This window comes from Rhinolophus hipposideros (genome assembly GCF_964194185.1).
Source record: "Rhinolophus hipposideros genome assembly, chromosome: 6".
In the NCBI taxonomy this organism is placed as follows: Eukaryota; Metazoa; Chordata; class Mammalia; order Chiroptera; family Rhinolophidae; genus Rhinolophus; species Rhinolophus hipposideros.
Window position 1 is genome coordinate 71,134,987 of NC_138052.1, and position 20,899 is coordinate 71,155,885.

The 20,899-nt window shown below is 32.5% G+C and overlaps 1 protein-coding gene across 8 annotated transcripts in view; it reads right to left on the bottom strand.

Annotated features, from left to right (window-relative positions):
* Nucleotides 1–20,899, bottom strand: part of HYCC2 (hyccin PI4KA lipid kinase complex subunit 2) — a 68,930-nt gene that overhangs the window by 38,013 nt on the left and 10,018 nt on the right. For all 8 annotated transcript variants that reach the window (XM_081051886.1, XM_081051887.1, XM_081051888.1 and 5 more), the window contains 3 exons: nucleotides 15,751–15,850; nucleotides 5,500–5,580; nucleotides 1,874–1,975 (listed from right to left, as the gene is read on the bottom strand). In XM_081051886.1, the coding sequence (XP_080908012.1) occupies nucleotides 1,874–1,975; nucleotides 5,500–5,550 (153 nt within the window). In that variant the 5' untranslated portion in view covers nucleotides 5,551–5,580; nucleotides 15,751–15,850. The remainder of the gene's footprint in view (nucleotides 1–1,873; nucleotides 1,976–5,499; nucleotides 5,581–15,750; nucleotides 15,851–20,899) is intronic.

Here is a 20,899-nt window from a genome sequence, read left to right on the forward strand (position 1 = left end):
AACTTAAATTACAGTACAGGTTGGCCATGTTATGTAATATTAAACTTCTAGGAAATACACTTTCTTAAGAACTTTTATGGTCTTTAAAGCAAAATTGTTAGTAAGAGTGTCGTAAGTTTCAATTAATATTATGTATGTTACGTGACATTTTTCTGAAATAATTTACTGTTAACTAAATACATTTGATTATGTTCAGAATACAGCAAAATCAGGACTCAAACGGCCTCCCTTCTAGGACTAAAGTCCAGAATTGCTTTAAGATTCTATAGAGCTTCACATTCTGTTTTTCTGAAGTATAAACACACAGTTAGAACCTTATGACCTGATAGAAGACAGACCTGCTCTGGCAACTGGTTGATTACAATGACTGCTGGGTCTTGACCATGAATCTCTCAAGTTCCAATTTTTCCATTTCTAGCCATGACATATCTGACACATTAATATTATAAAGTATGACAATATAAAATAATGTGAATAACTTTTTTTTAACTATCAAAGCTTCCAAAGTACAAAAACAAAAGGAAACTGATACTTTTTATACACTTGTGAGTCCCAATGAAAATGATAGCATTTTAGACTCATTTTGTATTTCACTATTCTTCTAACCAATATTTATTAAGTATTCATTATGTACATGAGAAAATACTAGATTCTGGGAAATAACAAATATAGAATATATGACCACTGCCCACATAGAGCGTACAATCTAAAGAGAAAGCATAAAACAAAGTTTAATAAGCAAAGCTTAAATGTTAAGACAGTGCAAAACAAGGGGTGGGAAATACACACATTCTTTATTCAAACAGAATTTTGAAAACTCCTGAACAATGATATGCATATATGTACATTACCACACCTAAAGTTATAAAACATTCATAAATACACAGAAAAAGAAGCAAATGAGTCCTGCAATTGCTGCTACAAATAGCAACAGATGCAAGCCTAAGTGAAAGCCAATCCAAGTTTAGAAGAGAGGAAAGAAAGAGGTCAATAAGCAAGCTTTTAGTGATAGGACAAAAATGAAGATGCACTTTAAGTTAAGCTGCTGGTTAGGAGATGATTACCTGAACTTCTTCAAACTCACTCCAGTACACAGCAGAGGCACTCTTGGAGGCTGTATCTGGGAAGATAAGAAGCTACTTTCCTGTGTGTTCCTTTCATTATCATTTTAAAGCATACATGAATCCAGTGGTGATAAAATTGTATGTCATACTATTGTGTTAATGAAAAGATAATGTGTGTATTTTGTATAAATTTACAAATAGATTCAATAGATGCATTTTTTCCCCTTCTTCTATCACAAAACTGAGTAATAGGAAACTCTTATTCTAAGTTTATTAGTCTTGATTATTTAGGCTAAAAAGTGCTTTCTCTGATCATTTTCAAGCAAAATTTACTAGCTATCATTTCATGTTACCAGTCTGAGTTCACTGACTAAAGTAATTATACATAGTTCTATATTGTTAATAAAATAACTGCCACAATACTTAAAATAAATAAATCTAAATCAGTATATGGTTGAAATTGGGCTTCCAGAAAAGGAAACATTGAGAAACGGAAAGAGAAAAGTTTCAAATTAAATAAATAACCTACTGAGATGATGGTCACTCAAATGAAGAATCAAAACATACTGTTCTCAACAGGAACAAATCTGATCAAAATATTTAAAAATATGGAGAGAGAGGGCATGGGGAAAGCCAAAGCAACTATCAGAATGAAAAACAGCAGACAGAAAGTTTTCCAGTCCCTTAAGAAGGATTAAAAAAAACAAAAGCAAAAAAAGGGTACAGAAAACTACAAACCTTAAATATATGTGTTTTAGTACACATATTTCATTTCATGTTGAAATTATTTTTCTTATAATCTCTCCTACCTCATTATCTGAATCTTGAATAACTTTATAGAGGGCTGGTACCAGTGTTTTCTTCCGGTGTAAAGTTGCAGCATAATTGGTGATCTGAGTGTCAGGTAATGCCTAAAAAAACCATCAAAAAAAGAAATTAAAGGCATCCAAATTGGTAAGGAGGAAGTAAAATTGTCATTATATGGAGATGACATGATACTATATAGAGAGAACCCCAAAAACTCCACCAAAAACTATTAGAACTAATAAATGAATTTAGTAAAGTAGCAGGATACAAAATTAATATTCAGAAATCAACTGCATTTGAATACACCAATGATTACCTCTCAGAAGGAGAAATTGAGAAAACAGTCTCATTTACAATGGCTTCAAAAACTATAAAATACTTAGGAATAAATTTAACCAAAGAAGTAAAAGACCTGTACTCAGAAAATTCTAAGACAGAAATTAAAGAAAATACAAATAAATGGAAACACATACCATGCTCATGGATAGGAAGAATTAATATAGTTAAAATGTACATACTGCCTAAGGCAATACATAGAGTCAATGAAATTCCTATCAAACGACCAAGGACATTTTCCACAGAAATAGAACATATAATCCTAAAATTTATATGGAACCATAAAAGACTCCAAATAGCTACGGGAATCTTGAAAAATAAGAACTAAATGGGAAGTACCACAATACCTGACATCAAATCATACTATAAGGCTATAGTAATCAAAGCAGCAGGGTACTGGCATAAAAACAGACACATAGATCAACAGAACAGAGAGCCCAGAAATAAATCCATGCCTATATGGTCATTTAATCTATGACAATGGAAGCAAGAATTTACACTGGGGTAAAGACAGTCTATTCAATAAGTGGTGCTGGGAAATCTGGACAGACACATGCAAAAAAAAATGAAGTTGGACCACCTCCTTACGCTATATACAAGAATAAATTCAAAATGGATTAAAGACTTAAATGTAAGATCTGATACCATAAAACTTCTAGAAGAAAATATATGCAGTAAATTTGCAGACATTACCCTTAGTAACATTTTTATTGATATTAATATATCCCCTCAGGCAAGGGAAATAAGACAAAAAAATAAACATATGGGATTAAATCAAACTAAAAAGTTTTTTTCACAGCAAAGGAAACCATCAATAAAACAAAAAGGCATCCTACTGAAGGGGAGAATATATTTGTCAATGATACATCTGACAAGGGGTTAATATCCAAATTTTATAAAAAACTCATTCAACTCAACACCAAAAAAACAAACAATCCAATGAAAAACTGGGCAGAGGACATGAAGAGACATTTTTCTAAAGAGAATATACAGGTGGCCAACAGACGTAAGAAAAAATGCTCAACCTCACTAATCATTAGAGAAACGCAAATAAAAACCATAATGAGATACCACCTCACTCCGGTCAGAATGGCTATCATCAATAAATCACCAAACAACAAGTGCTGGCAGGGATGTGGAGAAAAGGGAACCCTCGTGCACTTCTGGTGAGATCGCAAACTGGTGCAGCCACTATGGAAATCAGTATGGAGGTATCTCAAAAAAATCGAAAATGGAACTATCTTGTGACCCAGCAATTCCACTCTTAGGTATCTATGCAGAGAAATCCAAAATGCTAATTTGAAAAAATTTATGTACCCTTATGTTTATTGCAGTGCTATTCACAATAGCCAACACATGGAAACAACTGAAATGCCCATCAGTAGATGACTAGATTAAGAAACTTTAGTGTGTCTATATAATGGAGTATTATTCAGCCATAAAGAAGAATGAAATCTTACTATTTGCAACGATATGGATGGACCTAGAGAACATTATGCTAAGTGAAACAAGTCAGACGGAGAAAGACAAAAACCATATAATCTCACTTATATGTGGAATCTAAAGAAAAGAATAAATGAACAAACGAATCAGAAACAGTCTCAGAGATATAGAGAAAAACTGAGTTGCTAGATGGGAGGAGAGTGGGTATGAGGGAGAAGGTGAGGGGTTTAGAAAGCACAATTTGGTAACCACAAGATTGCCATGGGGATATGAAAGACAGTTTGAGGAATATAATCAATAATGTTGTAAAGATTTTGTAGGGTATCCAATGGGCACTTGTCTGACTAGGGAGCCCACTTCATGGACGATGTAGATACCTGACCACAGCAGTGTACACCTGAAGCTGAATAATAATGAATGTCAACTATAATTTTATATATATTATATATATATATATAAAATATATTAAAAATATATATATATATATACACACACACACACACACATAGGCACAGGATGTGGAATACAGCATAGGGAATAGAGTCAATGGAATTGTAACAGCTATATACGATGTCATAGGGGTAGTAGAGGGGGGAGGGTGGTTATCACTTTGTGAGGGGTATAAATGTTTATTACATTGTTTTGTACACTTGAAACTAAAAATAAAATAAATAAAATAAAAAGATGGAAAATAAAAGAACACCATCAAAGGAAAACAAAAGTAAACTTTAAATTCTGCAAGTCAGGAACTTTATTTTACATTAAGTTCCTCTTGAAAAGATTTATAATAGAGTCACGAAAAGTAAAAATAATTAATACAAGAAATAATCGGCGGATTGGTGGCTCAGTTGGTTAAGAGCGTGAGCTCTGGGCTACGAGGTTGCCGATTCGATTCCCACATGGGCCAGCGAGCTACGCCCTCCACAACTAGAATGAAGACAATGAGCTGCCGCTGAGCTCCCAGGCGGCCAGATGACTCAGTTGGTTGGATCATGTACCCCCAACCACAAGGTTGCCGGTTCGACTCCTGCAAGGGATGGTAGGCTGCGCCCCTGCAACTAAGATTGAACAACAGCAACTGGACTTGGAGCTGAGCTGTGCCCTCCACAACTAAGATTGAAAGGACAACAACTTGACTTGGAGCTGATGGGTCCCGGGAAAAACACTGCTCTCCAATAAAGTCCTGGAAATACACACTGTTCCCCAATAAAAAAAAAGCCCCAAAATTTTTAAAACAGAAAAAAAGAAAGAGAAAGAATCATGAGAGTTAATAAAACAAAATAAGTTAGGATGTTATATAATTCTAGCTACCATACTCAACCATGAAAAATGATTAGGGATCACACATTATGCCAAGATTGCTTAAATGGGTCACCTTAAACTAATCTAGTCTAAAAAAAAATAGTGTAGAACATATTTCAATTATTGCATTTTATGTTTACAAAACACTTATTTCTATAGTGTTCATAAATTATATAGTTTTTAATCAAATAAATGATTGTAAATTAGGAAATAAAAATATAAGGCAAAATCCTATTTCTCTGCCTTATTAAAACTGGGAGGCTTCCTCTCTTTTACTAAATATATTTTAAAATTTATATATTGCCCTCATCAATCCTAACAACTACTTTCATTTTTACATATTTTCTTCTTGCCATTATTCACATTAGTGAATAATGTTTTAATAAACATGTTATTTAATGTTTTAATAAACATGTTATTTCAAATTTTGCTATTTCCACTTCATATCATGACATTTGTTTCAGTTTCTCCACAGATCACATATTCACTGTTTGAATTACTGACATATAGAATCATATGACACATTCTCATCCTCAATCTCATTTACCTTGAATTCTGATAACCATTCTTCCACAACTCCACGTTCAGATCCCAGCATCTTCTTTCACCTTCGATTATTCTTCTATCTCTGAAAGAAAAAAGCACTGAATTGAGGACAACATGACTACATACAGAAATTACCAAAGGTAAATGAAGTGTGCCTTTCACTAAAGAAGAAACTCATCTAGTATATATTTTAGATAAGGAGGCTTACTTTAATTAGAGTCTAGAGCTCAATTGAAACTAATTTTTTTAAAGAAAGAAGTTCTATCTGTATTAATACATTTGAACCCTATTTTCCTAATGCTTTTATATTTTCCCCATCAATTATGCTTCAAAGTGGCAAAAACAAGTTTATTGAGCGAAATCAAACTGCACGTTACTCAAGACAAATGCACAGTCTATGCCTGGAGCTTTTACCAAATATACAACTAGAATAAGTTATACATCACAGAACACACCATGTAACAGATTATAAATGACAAAGATAGAAAAGCTAGAAATCAAGGGTATATATTTAGCAAACTGATTACAAATGTATAGATACTACACGAAATAAGGCCTTTGAAGAAGATAGATTTTTATGCTTTCTAAAAAGGAAAAATGTCTAAGTAGAAAAAACATATGATTCCTTTAAAAAATTATATAAAATGTAAAGAAGCTTATATACACTAAATTATTAAGTGGCTTCCTCTGAGGGAAGGATTATTGATGATATTCTAATTATGTAGTTTTGAATTATAAAAAGAAATAAAGAAGCATGTATTATTTTTAAAGTAAGAAAAACAATAAAAGATTTTTGGTTTTTAATTTAAGGCTCAAAAGATAAGAACTAGAAATAAAGAACTTCTTGGGGGGAAAAGGAAATGTCTTCAAAGTGACTGAAATGAAACTTTCTTTATTAAAAAGACAATATTTCCTAAGAGTGTGTCAAATTCCACAATGAAATTTCTTCTTTAACAAAGGAAATCAGATTTTATAGTTTCCCCCTTCAATTCTAAAAGGATTTTAAAAATATCCCTATATAATATGCTCTACCAAGTACTACGTAAGCAAGGAGAACAAAAAGAAGTACGACATGCCCTTTATTTTAAAATAGCAAATGTTCTTAAAATAGACTGATGGATTTATTCAAATAAAATGCAAGAGATAAAAGAGATCGGGAAATCTACAGATCAAAAGAGATGTAAAAAGAAAAACAATAACTAAAGTGTGAATGTTACTAGGACTCTGATTCAAACAATTAAAAAGAGTATGACACAACTGAAGGAAGTTGAACATGACTTGTTTTTTAATGATATTAAGAAATTATTATGTTATTTTTATATTTGACAATGGCATTGTAGTTAGTTTTTTAAAATAGTGCTTATCTCTTAGAGATACATACTGAAATATTTATTAGTGAAATTATGTCTGGGATTTGCTTGAAAATAATCAGGGGGTTTTGGGGGCAGCCAAAGGAGGAAAGTGCATTGGTTATAGACTAAAGATTGGCCATGAACTGATAACCACTTAAGCTTAGTAACTGGTTATCAGAACACACGTTTCATTACACTATTCTCTCTATTTTGTTACAGGATTGAAATGTTCCATAATGAACTATAAGGAAAAAAAGGTCTGGTGAACTAACCCTACATACAAATCATGATATACGAGTTATAAAGCAACGGCTCTCAACCTTTTCTGGAGGAGGGTGTAGGCAAAAGTAGAAAGTAACAAACTTCCCCTCCACCTTTGATATCTGAACAAAACTATGGATCCCTAATTCAGAAAAAAATAAATATGATGCCCATATGCACACTATTTTGCAAACAATTTTAGGGAGTTCATAGATCTAGCAAAACCCATATTAGACATGGGCTCCCATGTTAAAAACACTTGATGAAGAAATGAGTCTCTTAAAAATAACTTCAAAAAACAGATCACAACTACACATCCCAATGATAACCACTTTCAAAAAAGTACTTTTCTAAGGCTCCTACATTTATTACAATGACTATTCAAATCATTGTCAGAATTCCCTTTTTTTTTTCAAAAAAGTTAAGTGGTACTAAATACTCTTTAACACCTAGTTCTTCACCTAAAAATGGATATAACTATGATTACTGTGCATCTTACTCTATGCAACTTACACCTCCATAAAAGAAGTGAATTACCAAAAAAAGTAAAATAAGCAAAAGTAAAAAAGTAAAAATGTAAAAATGTAAAAAAAGTAAAAATGTAAAAATGTAAAAAATGTAAAAATGTAAAAAAGTAAAAAAAGTAAAAATGTAAAAATGTTAAAAAGTAAAAAAGGATCCATCACACACTATAATTTTCAGTTTGAACAATTGTCTAAATATCTTGAGGTAGTTGCCTCTGGAAGCTTCTCCGAACGCATGGAGACAATTGACCAAAAAGCAAAGGAGGGATTCAGTCAGAAATTCATTGATCCATTCTATAAATATTTAAGCACTAACTATATGCCAGCCATTATGCTAGCAGCTGGAAATACAATGGTAAACAAAACCAGATGCAGACTCACTCTAATGGAGCATTTGTCAAATGGAGGAGACTAAATATATTTTTGCAGAGATGAGGAAGGAAAGGCACACAAAAGCATAAAGCAAAGGAATCTAACATTGTTGAAGAAATCAAGAGGCTTCTCAGAGGTAGTGCTGAAACTGAGATATCAAAGATCAGAAGTTAAGGGGAGTAGGAAAAGAACATTCTAAAACGAGAATAAAGCCTATATAAAGGTCCTGTGGCAAGCTAATACCACAGGAAGTTGTAGAATCTGAAGGAAGATCCAAGTGCTAGGAGCACAGAAAACAAGGGGCAAGAGTTGAAGGTAGAGAGGTAAGCATGACCCAAAGTATAAACAGAACATACTAATGCACATTAAATATGGAAAGTGACTGAGGATTTTAAGAGATAGATAATAAGATTCAAGGTTTGAAAAGCTTATCTGGCTATGATGCAGAGAAAGGGCTGGTACCCTTTCGGAGCTAGCTACAAACTTCCCAATAGTATGAAGACTAAAAAAATTCCAGGCTTGCTACTTACTGCATTTGCTTTAAGAGTTCCTAACAAGTGTCTGGAAATTAGAAAAACCTGAATAACTACTACTAATAAAAAGTTTTTATTTACAACGTACCTGAAAAATAAGTAAGCTAGATTCCATTTTTATTAAGCTTCAAATAAAGTATAAAAAGTTAAAGCAAAGCCTACATTAGTTTCTCAGGAAATAATTTTTTTAGGGATAGATTCTAACATATTGATCTCCCTTTGATATTTCCCTTTCCTACCAAGTCTTTATGAAGGTATAAACAAAAGAAGCTGTTTTGTTAATAATCACTTATAACATCTCTTTCTACCACGTTATCAGTATGAGTTCAGTGGACCACAAGAGGAAAAATAGACTTAATTTTATATCCTCTTTGAAAAGTACTTCAGAAAAGGAGGTAAACACTTTCAATAAATTTATTCTCACGTAAGGAAGAAAAGCACAATTTCATTGTAGTGGTGACAGAAAGGACTTATTTTTCCAAAATAAAATAGGAACTTAAAAAAAAACTATTTGTATTGCTGGATATTAAGTGATTTTTATTTTTTATTTACTGGAAAATTGAAAAGCTATTCCTGTTCTGTACTACAACTATGATCTCTAATTTTACAAATATCTTTAGCTTCAAATATGAAATAATAGTTGATATTCAATTATTAAATAATTTAAAAATGCTATAATGTATGCCTACAAAAAAAAAGGAACCAAGAAAGCCCAACTACCTACACTACTGACAAAGATGAACACAGTCAACCATTTGTTATGTATGTTTCTTCCAGATATATATTCATGTATGTGCATATATACATAAATTATCAAAAAATATAGTGAATTCTCCTGCTGAGTGCCATCCAACAGAAAAGCAAGGATCTTCAACACAGGAGGTGGCATATTGAACCCTAGTAACCGTGTGTGACTTTCAACTTGTTCAGTGCAGTAAGTTGAGTATGAGCTACAGTTGAGAGAAGGTGTTTTAAAGTGTGCCATAAATCATGCATCATAAACAACACATTAACATGAAATAGGCAAATGGTTTCATCCTCCATCATGGCAACACTCCATGTCACACACTGCTTCTGGTACGGCAATTTCTGTCAAATAAAAACATTGCAGTGTATCCTCATCCACCTTACTCACCAGATCTGGCACAATGCAACTTCTGGCTCTTTCCCAAAGTCAAAGCGACTATGAAAGATAAACATTTTGAATTGATTCAGGACCTCGAGGCAGCCATGACAGTGTAACTAAAGACACTCACAAAAGAAGACTTTCAGAATTGCATCAGAAAGTGGCAAGAACAATGGGATAAGTGTGTTTGAAGCAAGGGGGAATTAATGGCAATGTGTCTTTTAGTGTAAACTTTTTTACACATTCACTGTATTTATTGATCACACCTTGCATATGTGTGTGTATATGTTTAAATTGTTATGTGTTCATCATACACAGTATTCCACAATGTGCTATTTTGTTATTAAAAATATATGAAAGACCTATAGAGCTACCTCATTCTTTTGAACAGTCATAGACTAATTAACTGTAAATTAATCTCATAACTTAATAATTTACTAATGGACAGATTGTTTTCAACTTTCTTATATTATTTTAAAAAATGCTGCAGTGAATATCCTTACACATATTTACGCATTTGTGTTCTCTTCTGTATAAATTCTAAGAATTGGATTTGAAATTTTAATGTCACAGGATATAAATGTTATTGATTGCATATCTAAATATAGAATCTAAAAACCATAATCCATCATATATTTTTAAAGAGCATGATTCTCACATGTACAGAATAATTTCTTCCTATTCTATCTATAAAGCTAATACCTCAGCATAGAAATCTAAATAAATATAAATATAAAAACTTCAGTTTTCCTACATTAATATGATGTACATAACTTTTAAATTTAGAACAATAAAAATCGGTATTAGAACATTAGAGTGTACCTACTGCCAAAACATTAAAAATTTAATACACAGAATGCTGCAATGTATTTGAAAGGCACATGGCAAAAAAATATCACAATATATTTTACTGTATCTTAAAAACCACCCTTAATTCTTCTAAAGTTAAAATCAACATTTACAGTTTACTCTTTAAACAATCTGGAAGTTATTTTAGAATGTGACATGAGATTAAGGTCTCACAATGTTTTCTCTCCCATTAGTTCTCAATTGTTCTACTACATTGTTTGCATGTTCATTTTTTTCTTACAAACTTGAAACGCTATTTTTATCATATATTGAAAGTCTTACATATATTTCAAACTTTTTCTGCACTACCTTTCCTGTTAACTTTGCACCAGGACTACAATGTTTTAGCTACTGCGGTTTTATATTGCACTTTAATATGAAACAGTGTATGTCCTACCTTGTTTCCCTAAAAATAAGACCAAACCAGAAAACAAGCCCTAGCATAATTTTTCAGGATGACATCCCCTGAACATAAGCCCTAATGCGTCTTTTGGAGCAAAAATTAATGTAAGGCCACCGCGGTCTTATTTTCGGGGAAACAAGGTATCTTAATTCTTTTTTCCTAAAAATATATTTCATTCTTCCAGATGAATATTAGACTTATACCGATAAGTTTCTTTCCCACACTCCATCCTCCTGGGAATTAAATTTGTAAATTAATTCCAAATGACATCTTCACCATATTGAGTTATCCCATACAGAAAGAATGGCATTGCTCTTAATTAAAAATCCTCTTTTATATGTCTTAGTATAAATTTTTTGTTTTCTTCATACAGGTCAACACATTTCCAATTAAACTGATTCCTAAGTAGTTTATATTTTCTTGCTGCAATCGTGATTCTTTTTCATCATGTTTCTAACTAGCTATTGTCACACACAAAAAAAACACTTTTTAAAAAATCAAAATAAACAAGTTTTAGATAAATGTTTAAAACACCGAAATGGTTTAAATCCAGATTTCTATATTTTAGGAATAATTTATAAACTAGTAAGTTATCTTTTTGCTAACTTCAAGGCATTAGTTTTTTTTTTAAGTATACTACTACTTTGTAGTAGTAGTATTCACTTACAATTAATCAGCAACTTTTTTCAAATTCTCTACAAAGAACATCAACTGCTTTCAAAATCAAAAAGAATCCAATACAAGAAACACAAACCTCTTTAATCTGATATATATTGCATCAGAATCCCTATCTGTTATAGGTCCTGTAATAAATATTTTGGAAAAGTTCCCCAATCCCGATGACCACCTGTCACTTAAAACGATCACATCCAGGTTAAATTTCTCATTTTAAATTCCTATCTGATCTCTCTTATAACCACAAATTTGACACACCAAATTAGTTTCTACCAATACCATTTAAAAATGACTGTAAGTTAAACATCTTTAAATAAAGAAATATATAGTATTAATAATTATAATTAAAACACCGTATTTCTTCAACTATTTGACACTACTAATTTTAAGACCGTAACTAACAAATTTAAGTAAAAAATGATTCTTTATTAAAATGAAAAAAAACTGTTTAACTAAAGGATACGAGCATAAGCTTATCCATACAATCACATATGACTTTTTAAAAATTATCCTTTATGTTTCTGGCCACCTTTGGTCTTTATACTAGCTACCTGGCACACTTTTCCATGTCTCTGTATATGGCTAGATTAGACTCAGTTCAAATATCACCTCCTCAGAGAAGCCCACCTTGTTTACTCTACTTAAATTGTCTCCCCCTAGTTCCTCCTCCCCAAACCCTTGTCACTCGGCCCATTTCCTTCATAGCATTTATCTACATCTGTAATTATCTTGTTTATTTCTTTACTTACGATTGTCTGTCTTTCCAACTAGAATCTGTACTTCACAGGGACAGGCGCTGTATCCCCAGTGCTGGGCACACAGCAAGCACTCAAACATCTATTGATTTAATTACGTGTACTCATGAAATCAATTTGTGTAGCACCTTTAACAACGACAATTGATTTTTGGCTGTAACAAAACTTGAGATTTCTGCCTGGATTTTCACCTTTAGTAAGCTTAATAATTTTATTTTTCTAAATGAAATATAGACAGAAGTTAACAGCTTCTTTAAAAATCACCAAAAAACTTTAACAAGTAGATATTCTCCCAGATGCATGAATAATTCATATAAACCTTGCCCAAGTTTGAAATTAGAGACAGAAGACTGGGCAATTTTACTGTCTTTGAATTAATTGGCATGTGTCAGGTAATGTGCTAAGACAACTGTACATTGCAAAGCTGCATTATACTGTAATATTCTGTAGACATCTTAAGCAACAGTTAGGGACACAAATTCAATTAAAAATTCAACCCTATGTAGTGCTACTAATATCAATTGAAATAACTGAATACAAAGCTAAATTCTTGAAATACCAAATATGGTATGACTACTGCTATTTTACAGTTCGCTTGCCTGGTTACTGAAACGTTTATTTGGACAAGACACATCTTAATTTAAAAAATGTTATAATGTGAAAAAACATGTCTTAAAAGTGAAGAAAAAGTAAGTTATCAGTGAGTCTATCAAGTATAAACACTGTATCATCTGTTTTCTACATTTTATCTGATTTAATGAGAGGCAATAGAATCTAGTAGCTTTGGGCTGCAGTTCTCAACGTTTTGTCTCAGAACTCCCTTTCATTGTTACATTTTATAAAGTTTATTAATTCATCCAAAAAGAAAGAAGCCCATCAGATGTTAACATAAATAACATTTTTAAATTGAAATTTTACTTTTCCAAAATAAATTTAGTGAGACGAGTAACACTATTTTACATTTTCTGCAAATCTCGTAATTGCTTTTGCATTCAATCCGTTGTTGAAAAACTTGACTTTGTAAATTCATCAGAGAATGACAGTGAAGAAGGCAAATACTGCCCTGGTATTAATATGAAAAATAATTTTGATCCCACAGACCCATTGAAAGCATTCCCAGAACACACTTTGAGCATGGACTCTGGAGCCAGTCTGGAGCCAGACTGTCTAAGTTTCAGGTCACTTACGCTAGCACAATTTATCTTCATGATACTACGAACTATAAAATAGCTTCTGTTATTTCCATCTAACAGATAAGAAAATTAAAGTTTAAAGACATTGAATGTCCAACACAAGGTAACAGTTTAAGTGGCAGAACTCAGATTTGACTATAATGCCTAATCTAAAACCTATGGTTGAAACATGTAACCTGGTCCCTTTCTTATAGTTCATACTGCCCCCACCTCTACCACTACCACCATAGCCTTTTATGTCTTGGTTCTACTCTCCTTTCAGTTTTTCTATAGCTTCATACATACCTTCACCTCAGGGATTCTGCGTAGGCTGCTCTAGCCTCAAATGCTGTCCTATTCCTGCTATATAAATAGGCTCCTTCCAATTCTGTTAGTCTCAGCAGGCCTCTCTTGACCACTTTAGCAGTGTTTTCTCCCTTCTAATAAATACGGTTCGTTTCCTTCCTAGAGCGTTCGATTTTGTACTTTGTTTATTACACCTTATTACTTATTGTCTATCTTTCCCATCAGATTGTAAGTTCCATGAGAACAGGGTCCATTTCTGTTTTGCTCACATTTGAGTGCTCACTAGGCACTCAAAGCTAACAAGCATACTATGGTATCTGGATATATATGGCAGGTACTTAATATTTGTTGAATCAGTGAACCACACTGCTTATATAATCATGGACAAATCACTTAACCTCTTTGGGCTTCAGTTTTCTAGAAGGATAAGTCACTTTCTAAATCTAAATCCTATAAATATATTTTCATACCTTTATTTGATAGAGTAGTACTGGTTAAAGAGAAGATTTGTAAATACGTATTTCCTAACTGGACTCAGTATCTTTTAGTACCTAGAGGTAGCTACAAATACAGATACAAACATACTGCAAGTTTTCTTTTTATTTAACAGACAATATAGAATTTTGAAGATGATTTCTTCTACTAGATAGTACACCCATTCCATCACCTGGCATATGAAAACTATATTTAAAAGCAAACATCAAGCTGATATTCCAGTATGCAGCTCAATTCAGGCCTGTACTGCCTCACTTCCAGAGTATAACAAAGTGAAGAGGGTATTACAGAAAATTATCTTTTTGGTGACCATGGTAATGGCAACCTTTATTAGCAAGACCTAATACAACATAATGAACAAAATAATAAACTGCTGGAACATGATCTGAAGGAGATCAATAACTACTTGCCGGGAAGCAAACAGTACGCGTTGGGAGAAGCCTTCCTGCAAGTACAATAAGTCTCCATTACCTACATGGGTAGACATTGTGTCTTAGCTGACAATTAGCATATATCTTTTTCAGCAATTGTCAATTTACAGAGAATTAGAATATAAGAGACAGTACGGCTAAATTGTTTAAGAGTATGGGCTCTGGCTCTAGACTGCCTGAGTTCGAATTCCAGCTCTATGACCTACAATCTATGTGTCCTTGGGAAAGTTACTTAACTAACTAACCTGTGGTCTCAAATTACTCATTTATAAAATGGGGCTAATATAAATACCTATGTCAAAGTTTTTTTTGTTTTTTTTCCCAATTAAATAAGTTAACACATCAGTGGGCAAAACTAATTATGATACCTGTTCTTAAGGGTTTCTGGTGGGCCAACATTATTGAAAACAAAGCTATAGAAGTATCAGGACAACATAGCAAAACTGATTGTACTACTGCAAATTTTCAAACTAGATCAACAACTACTTAGCTATTTCAAGGTATAAGTCTGAAACTTAAATACTTAAAATGTTCTGTTGTTGTAAATACCAAGTTCCCTAAGGAAAAATCTAGAGCCACACTGTCCAATATAGTAGCCATTAGCTACAAGTGGTTACTTAAATTAAAATAAAGTAAAATTTAAAGATTCGATTCCTTAGTTGCACGAGCTACATTTCCAGTGCTCTGCCGGACAGCACATACAGGACATACACATCATCGCAGCAATTCTCTTGCACTGACCTAGATGTAGCTAATACCATTACGCTGAGTAAATCTGATAAATCAATAACTAAAGTTTAGGCAACAAAAAGGTTCAAATACGTAACTATTGAAAAGGAAACACTTTTAAAAGTAAAATTTAAAAGCATTAATTAAGATGTGATTATTTCAAGTCTCCTAGGTAAAAGTGTTTAATTTTAAGCTACCCACCAAAGATTGTCTAACTGCATGGGAAAATCATTCTGTATCCTTTAAAAAGTTAAATTCATAATTTTTACCTCTGTTCTAAGATCAGTTTTCTAAAGGAGGAGGTGGCACAGGAATGCAGCAGAGTTCAAGTGTAGAATTCATTTGTTGAGACTTAAATATTTTCCAACTCTATAAAAAATGAAAATAAAAAACTTTGAAATATTGAGAAATAACATTTGCAAAAACATAATACAAAGGAGAAAAAGCAACTTTGACAAGACATTTATAATATAGTTTATCTAACTTAAAAAATAAATAACGATTCAAAAATTTTATAACCAGTATATACTTGTGCATCATTATCACACCAAACTTAAAAAACATTAGATTTGGAGAACGGAAGTCTGATTTTCAGTTTCAAATTAGCTATTAATTATCTGCAAGATGATGAGCAGGTCACTTAAGTTTTCTGGAGCCTCACTTGGATAATCTATTAAATTAAGCTTTCCAGTCAAAAATTCTATGAATCCAACTTTTGAAATACTGCACAGTGATCTCTCTCTCTCTCTCTCTCTCTCTCTCTCTCTCTCTCTCTCTCTCTCTTTCTCTCTCTCTCTCACATACACACACACACACACACACATACACACACACACACACTCACTCATTAAAACTGTAATATGCAGTATAAAACCAAACTTAAATAATAAGTATCAATGACTAAAATCATTTTGGATGAGTGTCACAGAACTGAAAATTTTTTCATTTTTAAAAAGAACACAGAAAATGCTATTATTTGAATTTCTGGCACAAAAATATATTAAAAGTTTTTGATCAGAGAGAATCATTTTCAAATTGCTAAAAGTATACTTTTCTCACAAATTAGTAACTATTTTCATGTAGTTGTTGACCACATTATGCTCTCTCTGATTTAACACTGTATGGCAACTTTAAATCTAAAACACCATAAGAAAATTACCATTTTAAAATGTTCATTAATGTTATTTTTTAAATATGAAGAATACTACAATAAAATGTTCTTGGAATTATTGTATTATCATTATAAAGTTTCCAGTATTTTCCAAGCTGAAGATATGTCAGGACCTCTTACTCCAACCATAGCAGCTGACTTTCTCTCTTATATATTGGGGCTATTACATGAGATTTTTATTTCGTGAGACGTTCTGCAATGGGGGAAAAAACTTAAAAACTTGAAAAGAACTAACATAGTGTCTCTGGAAACATATACAAGAAACTAGTAACACTTTAGGAAGGGGCAATGGCCATCTTTTTGTACCTTGGGAATTTTGAACCCAAGGCAACTGACAGATTTTGAAGCAGTGCAGGCAAGCCGACTTGAGAGCTTCATTGGGCAGCTCTGTAGAGATGGGTCTCTAACAATCTTTCAGGGTTAAGGAAACAGATACTCACTAGGCTTTCAATTTAAGAAAGCAAAACAAAATAAAACAACCGAACAGGGCAAATGATAAGAAAATTGAGTTTTATTAAACTTTAACACAGCTTTAAACAGCTCAATCCCCGATTAATTGGAAGTAATTAGCCCCTCACCTATTTGAGGAACAGAAAGAAAGAAATGGGAACCCTGTCAGGAAAGTAACACGGTCTGGAGCCTCTATGGTCTGTCATACACGAATTCTGGCACACAATCAAAAATTACTAAATATGCAAAGTGACAAAAATATGACCAATAATTATAAGGAAATAAGACAAAAACAGCATATACATTCCTGTGACGTGCACATGGGCCATTTTCCAGGATAGACCACCATTAGTCTACAAATTCTCATAGATTTAAGAAGATAGATGTTATACATAGTATCTTCTGTTACCACAATCGGATGAAGTTGGAAATCAACAGAAAAGAAACACAAAAAAACTCTGGAAAATTCACAAAACTGTGGAAATTAAACAACATACTTTTAAACAGCCAATGGGTCAAAGAAGAAATCACAGGGGAAATTAGAAAATACTTAGAGCCAAATGAAAATAAAAACACAATATACCAAAACTTATGGGATGCAGTGAAAGTGGTGACAGGGAAAAATGCTTAACTATAAATGCTTACATTAAAAAACAAGAAAGCTCTCAAATCAACAACCTAACTTCACAACTTAAGGAACTAGAACAAGAAGAATAAACTGAATCCAAAGCCAGCAGAAGGATGGAAATAAAGATTAGAGCAGAGATGAATGAAATAGAGATTAGAAAACAATAGAGAAAATAAACAAAACCAAGAACCGATTCTTTGAAAAGGTCAACAAAGTTGATAAAACGTTAGATGGACTAAAAAAAGAAAATAGAAATTACTAAAATCAGAAATGAAATGGGGACATTACTACTGATTCTACAGAAATAAAAAGGGTTATAAAGAGTGTATTATGAACAATTGTATGCCAACAAATTTGATAACACAAAACTTACAGACTAAATCAGGAAGAAATAGAAAAATCTGAATAGACCTATAACTAGTGATGTGATTGAATCAGTAATCAAAAATCTTCAGAGAAAAAAAGCCCTGGACCTGATGGTTTCACTGGTGAATACCACCAAACATTTAAAGAAGAACTAATACCAATCATTTTCAAACTTTTCCCAAAAACTGAAGATGAACGAACACTTCCTAACTCATTTATAAGACCAGCATTACCCTGATACCAAAGTAAGACAAAGACACTATCAAAAACGGAAAAACCTTTGAAAAGAAACTACACACCAATATCCCTTATGAACACTGAAGCAAAAATCCTCAATAAAATACTAGCAAAAAAAATTCAGCAGCATATTAAAAGGGTTATATACCATAACCAAGTGGGGATTTCCCCCCAGAATGCAAGGATGATTCAACAACAAAAAACGTCATATAGCACATTACTAGAATAAAGAGAACACACATGAACATCTCAAATGACGCAGGAAAAAGCATTTGACAAAATCCAACACCTTTTTATGATAAAAACAGTAAAAACACAAACAAACAAAAAAAACCCAACAATTTGGACTAGAAGGAAACTATCTCAACATGATAAAAGCCATATATGAGAAACCCAGAGAACATCATACACAATGGTGAAAGACTGAAAGGCTTTTCTCTAAGATCAGGAACAAGGCAAGCATGCCCGCTTTCACCACTTCTATTCAACATAGTACTGGAAGTTGTAGCCAGAGTAAATGAGCAAGAAAAAGAAATAAAAGGCATCCCAATTGAAAAGAAAAACAAAATCATCTGTTTGTACATTATGTGATCTTATAAGTAGAAAACCTTACATTACAGATTACACACACACACACACACACACACACACACACAAAACCTGTTAGAACTATAAAATGAATTCAAAAGTAGCAGGATCAAAGACAATACACAAAAATCAGTTGCATTTCTATACACTAAAAATAAACAATATGAAAAGGAAATTACAAAATCAATTTAAAATACTTAAAAATTAACCAAGGAAGCAAAAGACCAGTACAACAAAAACTATAAAATACTGATGAAAGAAACTAAATAAATGAAGACTCATCCAATGTTCATGGACTGGAAGATTTAATATTGTTAAGATGTCAGTACCACCCAAAGAAATCTATAAAACAGATTCAATGTAATCCCTATCAAAACCCCAATGACTTTTTATAGAGATAGAAAAATCCATCCTAAAATTCATATGGAAGCTTAAGGGACCATCAACAGCCAAAACAATCTTGAAAATGAAGAACAAACCAAGGACTCACACTTCCTGATTTCAAAACTTGCTGCAAAACTATGGTAATAAAAATAGTGTAGTACTGGTAACATACACCAATAAAATGATTAGAGAAAAATATTTAACTAATGTAAAAGCAGGCAAGAAAGAAAAAACAACAACATGGTCTAAATAGCAAATAATAGTAAACTTCCATACATAAACACAACTATATCAGTAACAGTATTATAATACACGGATAAAAAATTCCAAGTAAAAGACTGAGCTTGTCAGATTGGATTAAATAAACAAGCACACTTCTTTAAGAGACACACTTTAAACATAACTACACAGAAAGACTGAAAGTAGAGGATGGAAAAAATATACCACGCAACACTAGTATACACATAAAAGAAAATTGATATAGTCTGCTAATATCAGAGAAAGTAGAATTTAAGGCAAAAATAATTATTATAGATAAAAGGAATATCACATAGTGATAAAAGAATCAAATAGGGAGATACTATAATCATAAACTTGTATATACCCCAAAATAATCTCAAAACATGTAAAGCAAAAATTTTCAGAATTAAAAGGAGGAATAGACAAATCCTTAATCATATTCAGAGACCTTAGTGCACCTCTCTCTGAAGTTAATAGAAAAAGCAACCAATAACCAGTAAGATCTGAACAATGCAATTAAAACCTGACGTAAAGGACCTACACAGAACATCGTACCCAGCAACAACAAAAAATACACATTCTTTTCAAGTGTGCATGAAACATTTATCAAAATTGACCACATATTAGGACACAAAAGCCTCAACCCAGTTCAAAAATCATCATGCCATTCAGAGTATGTTCTCCAACCACAACATAAGTAAGATGGAGATCATTAATAAAAACAACAATAATTAATAAATAAAAAAGTAGAAAAACATCAACCACTGGAAATTTGAAATTAGACTTCTAAATAATCTATGGGTCAAATAAGAAATCAAAACTGAAATTAGTAAATACTGGGAATGCCAAAAAACTATACAAGTGACACTTTGGTCAACACTGCTCAAGCAGTAGTTCACTGTCATCAGAAGTGTCTGGACGCTGACGGTAACCACTTTGAGCATCGCTTGTAATGAGAGAAGTTAAATGTGACTTTATTCACGTTTTGTTATCAGTATATATTGAATATTACAACCTTAATAATTTTTTCCTTTCTTAAATGTGTATATATTTTTTTGGCACCCTCTGTATATTGAACTCAATGCCAAGGAAGACATACACTAAAACTTGTGAGAAGCAGCTACAGCATTTAATTGCATACGCAGGAAGTCCCCACTTTGCATGCATGAAGCAAAGACATAGATCCTACATGCATGAGTTTCAGCTGAGACTTCCTGAATTAGCAGAGAAGCTGAAAAAAAATCAATGGTTTAAGCTTCTAGAGAATATGATCAATAATGTTGCAACAACTACTGTGTTTCCCCGAAAATAAGTCCTAGCCGGACCATCAGCTCTAATGCGTCTTTTGGAGCAA